The sequence below is a fragment of the Bufo bufo genome, chromosome 2 (genome assembly GCF_905171765.1).
Source record: "Bufo bufo chromosome 2, aBufBuf1.1, whole genome shotgun sequence".
Lineage (NCBI taxonomy): Eukaryota > Metazoa > Chordata > Amphibia > Anura > Bufonidae > Bufo > Bufo bufo.
Window position 1 is genome coordinate 108,654,498 of NC_053390.1, and position 8,724 is coordinate 108,663,221.

The following is an 8,724-nucleotide window of genomic DNA, read 5'->3' on the forward strand; positions in this document are numbered from 1 at the left end:
GGGTCAAAAGTTTGTTGTGACGCCAGTTGCATTTCAGCAACGAGGGTTAGGTCCCCCTAAGTAGGTGGTAGTGGTGAAACCCAGTGTAGGAATGCCAGAGGAGTGTAAGGGTTGCCTAAAATGTTTCTTTAGGTGTTGTGGCCTGCACTTGTCGCGGTGCTCCTACCTGGATGTCCTGGAACCCCAGTTATCGTTGTCTGCAGCGGTGCAACTAAGATGGTTAGGTGATGAAGGTGAGGGGAAAATAACTTGAGTCCAGACTTGTATTAACGTTAAAAACAGCTTTACTTGAATAAACTTTCATCCAAAAACAATCTTCAATCTTGGATTCCAGCAGGTTTTGGCATGAAATCTGGCAGGCAATCACTTTCAGCTCTGCTACATCTAGTACTCTTTAACTCTGCTGTGCTGACAAGATGAAATAGAAACTTTTTCTTTGCTGCTGACCTTAACTTTCGGTAGTCTTATCTCTCTCCTGATCTGTATCTTTCTCTTTCTCTTTATTCAGGGAATCTTTCCTCCTGGCTCTTTACTCTTTACTCTTTCCTCTTGTTCCAGCAGAGATGAAGGTACTCTGATGAGGGCCTGCTGCTTCCCCTTACAGGGGGTAAGCTACTCACAACCTCTCCCCAAGATGGGGTAGGTTAGACTGACCTTCACTAACTAAACTCCTCCCTCTCTAGAGAGGACTAGAATGGAAAGAAGATTCCACTCTAGAAAAACTAGCTCTGCCAATATTGCCGCCATCTGCTGGTGAACCAGGCACATTACATTTAAACAGTCATTTGCAAGGAAATATAAATACACATTGTGCAGGACATGGAAATAGATGTATAAAAAGACATAGAATCACCCTTAAGAGAAAGTAGAGGGGCACAAAAAGGTGGTACATATCCACCTGGACATTTCTAGTATATCCAAACTATATGCCATAAATGTCTGATAGGTGTGGAGTTGACCTCTGGGACCTGCACCTATCTTAAGAATGGCCACAATCAATTGAGAGGTTACCCCGCTGCTCTGCTCTCTGTGTTCTCTTCTAAGGCCTCTGGCCGTGCCCGTGCTGCGGACCGCAAATTTCGGTCCGAAATGCAAGGGCACCGACCGTGGGGCAGCCGCATGCGGATCATGGACCTATTCAATCGAATGGGGTCCGCGATCCGTCCTTTCCACAAAAAGATAGAACAAGTTCTATTTTTTTGCGGAAAGGAAGCACGGAACGGAACACCAAGGAGGCACTCCATAGTGCTTCCGTTCCGTTCTTTCGTTTCGTTCCACACCGCATCTCAGGATTTGCGGACCCATTCAAGTGAATGGGTCTGCATCCGTTATGCAGAATGCACACGGCCGGTGCCCCGTGTATTGTGGATCCGCCGTATACGGGCCGCAATACGACCACGGGGGACACACGGTCATGTGAAAGAGACCTAAGGAAGTTACAAAAATATCTGAACGTGCTTGCTTATTTTTGAGAAGTCCCATAGAAGTGGAAAGAACCGTGGAGGTAGGGAAGTTACCCCAATAGGTCTACACACAATAGATTGTTTACATTTGCCTTTTAATTATTTTAAACTAACCACCCAAACCACTTGCTTCTGTACCTTTTTTAAAGAAAAAAAAGTGTGTTGTCATGGCAAAGGGGCAGTGGCCTATGAGCCATTTAGTGCCATAATTGTACCACAATTCTGGCATAAAATTCTGTCTTCAATTAAACCAACCAGTAATTGGTATAGCGTTAGACAAAAGCACCTATCCCTGCACCAAAAATATCACCTGTCACTGTGACAAACCTGGTGCAGGTCCAGACAGCCTGCCTAAGGCTACTTTCACACTAGTGGCAGCCTGCTGCCGCTAGTGCACGCGTGCCGGCAAAGGTCCGCTCCGGCCCCATTGACTTTAACACGCCTGGAACTCTGGCCCGCCCCTATTATAGTCAATGGGGCGTAGCGGACCTCCGGCGGCATGCGTGCACTAGCGGCAGCACGGATCCGCAGGCTGTTCACCCGCCGGAAGAGCCTGCCAGAGAAGGCTGACGCTAGTGTGAAAGTAGCCTAAGGAAGTACCACAGTAGATCAGGCGTGTTAGACCAGAAAAGTGGAGTGATTTTGCCCGTTTTTGTCAGAGAAGTAGGCATTATGACTAAAGAGGAGCGAAATTTAGAAAAATTCAATTAGCCAGCTTTGCCGAATTTTAACAAGAAATTAAATTCGTTACAAATTACTTCGTCACGAATCGCTTTCCATTGTATGGAGCGGGTGCAATAACGGGAAACGGCGATTGCTCCGGTGCCTGTCATTTAACGCTTCAGATGCTGCGTTTAACGCTGATCATGACATCAGTGAATCACATGCAGCATTTCAGGGTTAATCATAAAAAAATAAAATTATACTCACCTCATCCACTTGATAGCGGAGAGGCCATCCGCTCCCGTCTTGATGTAAGAAAACCCACCAAAGGTGATGACTTCAGCACACGCAGCTAGCGTGATCACACCTTTCCGCGATCAAGTGGATGAGGGGGGTGTCATTTTTTTTTATTTCAGTCACCATTTTAGGAAAAATTGATTGGTTACCACAAAGTCCACTTCAGATACTTTGATTTGCTGAACACTAATTATGACGTATCCGCACCATTTTTTGGTGATTTGAGCCATGCCAAGCAGTTTTCATTTACTAAGGGGCGGCCAGATGTTTTAGGGCTCAGCTACATTTTTAGCCAAAATTTTCATTGCAACTTTCATTGCACTTAAAAAAAAGAAAAAAGCCCAAAAGTTGCATCTTAATACATTACCCCCTCAGGTCATGCCATCTATAGGAGTGATTAAAAGGTCCCCACTGCCTGTTAAAATAAAGCTTTACATAAAGTTTCTATGTGTTCTGTTTTTGATCATTTTTATTAATATAATTATTTTGTGTATTGCAGGTGAGCTTTCTGATGTTTTTGCCAGCCACGTTGAACTATACTATAATCACACAGGTATGTCAAAAAGCTTTTTTTACTATAAATATATGTATATTCTTCAAAGTTATCCAATTTGTTCACATGATCTGTTTAAAGGGAGTCTTTCACCTAAACTGACCATTATAGAACACTAACACCATGATCTGCATTATAGTCCCCATATTGGAATGCTACTTACCGTATAGCTGTCCGTCGCTTATTTTCGCTAAAAAAACACTTTTATTCGATATGTTAATTAGGTTCTGAAGGTGCCCAGGCCCCTCGTCGCTTTTCATATGAAACCCCTCCCCTTTCACTCCTCTGGCCCTCCCTAGGTTCTTCAGAAATCCAGCACCAGCACCGTTCACAAGATTCGCCGTGCCTACGCACTTCATTCCCCATTATGGGCAGAGGCACAAGGCCGTCAAGATGTACGGGCCGGCACATGCGCAATAAACGCTCTTGTGCCTCTGCCCATAATGGGGAATGAAGTGCGCAGGTGCGGCGAATCTTGTGAACGGCGCTGGATTTCTGAAGATTTCTGAAGAACCTAGGGCGGGCCAGAGGGGTGAAAGGGGAGGGGTTTCATATGAAAAGAGAGGAGGGGCCTGGCACCGGCCGCTTGAACGCACCCCTGGGCACCTTCAGAACCTAATTAACATATCGAATAAAAGTGTTTTATTAGCGAAAATAAGCGACGGACAGCTATACGGTAAGTAGCATTCCAATATGGGGACTATAATGCAGATCATGGGGTTAGTGTACTATAATGGTCAGTTTAGGTGAAAGACTCCCTTTAAAGACAGACAGAATTGTGAATGTTTTTGCCATAGTAAACATGTGCAATAGGGGAACGTGCACCTTGAGATGGTGGTGGTGGTGGTGGTGGTAGGGTTCCCCCCTACAGGTTCTTTTGGAATGCAGTGGGGATAAGGCAGGCAGAAGAATGTGAGTTCTTGGCAGCATTGCAGCACGGCTTTACTGTACATGCTGTATATACAATCAGACATTACAAACCTCAGTTCCATTAGCTATTTACAGTCCATACAGACTGCCGGCTCAAAGCAATACACGGTACAGTCCTAGTAGTGTGAACAGCTCCAATACAGTGGGACAAAAGTTTGTGAGAAGGTCACTCAGTCTCATGGCCACAATTATATCATAGGGATATCCGCCTGCAGCTGCTCTTCCCAGATCTACCATAGTTGGGCACAGTTCCACTTATCTGTAAGTTCCCCAACCTCGGGTTGCTCAGGGACAGACATTGTGACCTCTGCCCTGACTCATCGGCCAAATGGCAGCAAACCAGCCCCCCCCCAACTGTAAATACCGGTCCTGCAGGTGATAGGACTTCACGAAACATCAGCAACCCCATGCTTGTCACTGCAACTAGCAGCTGTCAATCATGGCAGCCGGGCTGATACTCCTTAGCGCCATATTGTACAGGGGCACATAACAGCCCAATATTGCTCTCCTCAATACCTTAGAGGGCCTGCCCATATATAACTTCCAACAAGGCCAGATTTAGTGGCACCATTTCTCAAACACATTACCAGTAACACTATTAACCCCTTCACTACCAGAGGTTTTTTGTCTTTGCGTTTTCATTTTTCTTCCCTATCTTCTTTGAGCCATAACTTTTTTATATTTCCGTTCACATAGCTGTATGAGGGCTTATGTTTTGCGGGACAAGTTGTACTTTCTAATGCCCACCAGGGCATTTAAACCAATTACTGGCATCCCCATTGGCCGCCAGGAGTGTCGGTAGGATTCCCTGAAGCGCGAGCTTCCGGGTTTTTGACACTTGATGCCATGATCTCACTTGATCATGGCATCTAAAGGCTTTAATTACCGCGATCAGGCTCCAAGTTTGCCTATAGCTCCAGTGCCGTACATTCACGTCCCTGGTAACGAAAGGGTTAAAGTGATATAGACTATTTACAATAATTCCCTGGTTAAGTTGGAGTACCATCTCACCAGCTCCATCTATTGGAAGTGGCTCCCTATGACTCATAGGGAGGCACTTCCAATAGGTGGTAATGGTGAGATGGTTTTCTTTCTTCGGATATAGCTCTTTGCATATTTGTTTCCCATGGAGCATTGCCAATAAGTCTTCATACCATGGAGTACTCCCAATCAGTCTCAATACAGAACTAGTCTCTTTACTTCACTCTGATAGGGTGGGAAGACTCTCTTGTCCACCTTATTAGTCTAGATACTGTATGGGTATTTACATACAATCACTCCTCAGGAGGGCATGGATACTTGAATGTCACATCATACCACACAGTCCCTTAAAAGTACAGTAAGCATGGTGCTTTCCCTCACTAAGAGGCTAACATGCTTGTTGGTTCTCATGGAGAGGCACTGTTTCTATAACCATATGCAGTCCAAAAGATGTACTAGCCTCACTACCCAGGGGCAAAGTTAAGAGTTGAAGCCACCAGGTGTTAAGCTCTTGGTCAATCCTCGCAGCTATAACTCTATCTCCCGGACCTTGGCAGGGTGTCATCTTACTTGCCCCACCCAGGTCAACTGTGTCCAGATGCTGATAGGGGATTGTCTATATTACTAGCTGGGTGGGAAAAGCTATAAACTAGTTGAGTGTTGTTAGGCATGGTGCTGGAGCCGTGGTAGAGAAAGGAGAAGTGCATCATGGGTTTGTTTGGATACAGCAACAGGAAGTGCAACATATGGGATGGAAATAAACCAGAGTGATGGGTTTACATGGTGAAACCAGGTCAGGAGAATCCAAACTGAAAAAGAAAAAGCACAGGGAAGATGTACATGAGGTAAGCAACTATATGAGCATATCTGTTAAAAACTATAGTAATCCCAGAAAACCCCTTTAAAAATCATTACTCAAAAAGCAGAGTATTTTTTCCCTTTGTCCTATGCATTGAAATCTTAACATAACTATTCATACTGTGTGAATTTTTAATCTTCAACATGTCAATTTAAGTTTGTGGATATCTGACATGAATGTGGAGGGCTAAATTCACAGCAAAATTCCCATGATTTCATGCAGATTATACCACTGCAAGTTTTGGCCTGACCTGCTGCAGATTATTCTGCACGTGTGGTCTTACCCTAATATATCCTTTATTCTTTTTCCCCTTCTTTGATCTGATCCTAATTCAAATTGTGCAATGAAAACACAACTTGTCCCACAAAAATAAGCGCTACAGTATGAGAAAAAAGTTATGGACCTCAAAACAAAAACACAAAAGTTTTTATGGGGTTAAGGCCTCATGCACACGGCTGTGCAATTTGCTGAAAAACGGAACGGGCGCCGGCAATATAAATGCCTATTCTTGTCCGCAAAGCGCGGACAAGAATAGGACATTTTTTTTTTTTTTTGCGGGGCCGCGGAACGGAGCCACGGATGCGGACAGCACACGGAGTGCTGTCTGCATCTTTTGCGGCCCCATTTAAGTGAATGGGTCCGCATCCGAGCCGCCAAGACGGCGGCTCGGATGCGGACCCAAACAACGGGCGTGTGCATGAGGCCTAAAAGGTAGAGATTCCCTGTAAATAATGTTGGTGTTTTTTTATATACATTATGGCTCACAGTGGGCTAAAAATGAAAAAGTTATACTCACCCTTACTCATCCTTACTGCTGTTCCAGTGCTCCTCTCCACTTTGTGGTCCCAGCTCAACAACCAAAAAAAAAGGCAATGCCCGCTCAGCCAATAGGGGAGACCCACCTAAGCAAGGCTATGGATAAGTGGCTTTTTCCTGGCATTTTTTGTATGTTAAGCCAGCACCAGGAAATGGAGAGCAGCATCAGCAGAGCAGCGATAAGGAATTGGTGAGGGCAGTGCTGTACATAGAGAAGTAAGGGCCCCATATCAAAGATCAAACCAGGCCCCCCACACAGGACAGAAGGGTTTCTGCCTAAACCCTTTTCAATGACCCTGCTTCATTTGCTAAAAGTTGTTCCTTTAGAGAGCAGAGTCCTGACCAAATTTTCACCCCCAGTAGAAGAGGAGATAATCCCAACTAAGACTGGGCCCCCTCTTGCCCTGAGCCTCATAGCAGTTGCATGGTCTGCGGCTATGGTAGCTACGACCCTGGGTGAGGGTGAACAAAGCTTCTTTTTCATTTTGAAACCATGGTGAGCCATATATTAAAAAATGAAAGGCGTTATCCAGCATTTAATAAGTGATAGCCTATCCCTAGGGTAGGTCATCAGTAGCTGATTCAGGTCTAGCTCCGTCGCCAGATGTCAGTGCCAGAAATCTGCAGCACCATCAGTTGTGTACTTGACTTCAGTGAGAGCAGCACCGTAGCATTTAGCTCCCTCCACCACAATGTTGAAGGTGCTGTGTGGTTCCAGTGCCGACTTCTGTCCATGCAGCTATACCCGAACAGCTGAGGTGGGGGTGATTGGTGGGTGTGGGCCATGTCAGACCTCTGTCAATCAGCTAGTGATGGCCTATCCTGAGCATAGGCTACCACTTAATAAGCTGGACAACCCCTTTAAGATAGAAATTTATATTTACATGTCCTAAACATTGTAACTTTTGAAAAATATATAAATATTTATTTTTTAGCTCGTTACATTTTAAAAGATGACGCGAAATTCTACCTCTACAGTCAGTGGTTGACCAAGTTTGTACCATCGATCTACACCGTGGTGTTCACGGTGGCTCTGCCTCTAAATCTCATGGCGATTGTAATGTTTCTATTGAAGATAAAAATCAAGACGCCGGCGGTGGTATATATGCTGAACTTGGCGATGGCGGACGTGCTTTTTGTTGCCATCTTGCCTTTCAATATTGTTTATAGATTCTCAGGGAACAACTGGAAAATTGGAGAAGGAATGTGCCGCTTTGCCACTGCAGCATTTTACTGTAACATGTACTGCTCCATCCTGCTCATGACAAGTATGAGTGCGGACAGATACATGGCCGTGGTGTTTCCAATACACTCTCGTACCTGGCGTACAAAAAAACGATCTTGGCTGGTGTGTGTCTTCATCTGGCTTGTATCCATTGCTAGCACTGTGCCTCTTCTTCTCACCAATCAAACTCTTTACTTTGCCAGATTGGACATTACAACTTGCCACGATGCGCTGGACTTAAAAGAGCAGCAGAGCTTTTACATGTACTACTTCACCGCCTTTTCTTCTATATTTTTCTTCTTTCCATTAATCATTACAATCTTCTGTTATGCTGAGGTTATACGGGCCTTGAGTGAAAACCCAAAAAACATTGAAAATTCTTCTTCTAAGAAGAAGAGAGCTATTCTCTTATCCATTCTAGTCCTTTCTGTGTTCATGATTTGCTTTGGCCCAACAAATATCATCTTTTTAATGCATTATCTGCACTTTCATTCTGGACATTCTGACTCTCTATATTTCGCCTACATTCTGTGTGTTTGTATCAGCAGCATAAGTACTTGTCTGGATCCTTTAATGTATTACTATGCTTCATCGAGGTGTCGGAAATATGTATATAGCCTATTATGCTGTAAGATGTCCGATAAACTGCAGACCGGTCAGCCCCATGCAAGCAAAGATTCATCTACAGAAAGTTCATCTCTTAAGTAAATGAAGTTTAATATTTGGCTATAAGTTTTTGCTATGTATATTTCATGAATATATGGATTTAAATGTGGTACTGGAATAATTACTGTACTTTCAGTGCCCAAGTGCATGCCCACAAAATACTGCATGGGTTTTCTTTTTTTTTTGAGAATATACTATTTAACATGGAGGAGAATGTAAAAGGTAGCTGTTATATCATGCAATGGGCGTGCAACTAACTGAAAAGGACATA

At 44.2% G+C, this 8,724-nt stretch overlaps 1 protein-coding gene across 1 annotated transcript; it reads left to right on the forward strand.

Moving 5' to 3' along the window:
- The first annotated feature begins 7,595 nt into the window (after positions 1-7,595).
- LOC120990722 (proteinase-activated receptor 1-like) lies at positions 7,596-8,495 on the forward strand. Its single transcript, XM_040419631.1, has one exon. The coding sequence runs from the start codon at positions 7,611-7,613 to the stop codon at positions 8,493-8,495; it is 885 nt and encodes a 294-aa protein (XP_040275565.1). The 5' UTR covers positions 7,596-7,610.
- The last annotated feature ends 229 nt before the right edge of the window (positions 8,496-8,724 follow it).

Excerpts from the sequence above, each read along its gene's own strand:
- LOC120990722 (XM_040419631.1), top strand. The coding sequence starts at position 7,611 with ATGGCGATTGTAATGTTTCTATTGAAGATAAAAATCAAGACGCCGGCG.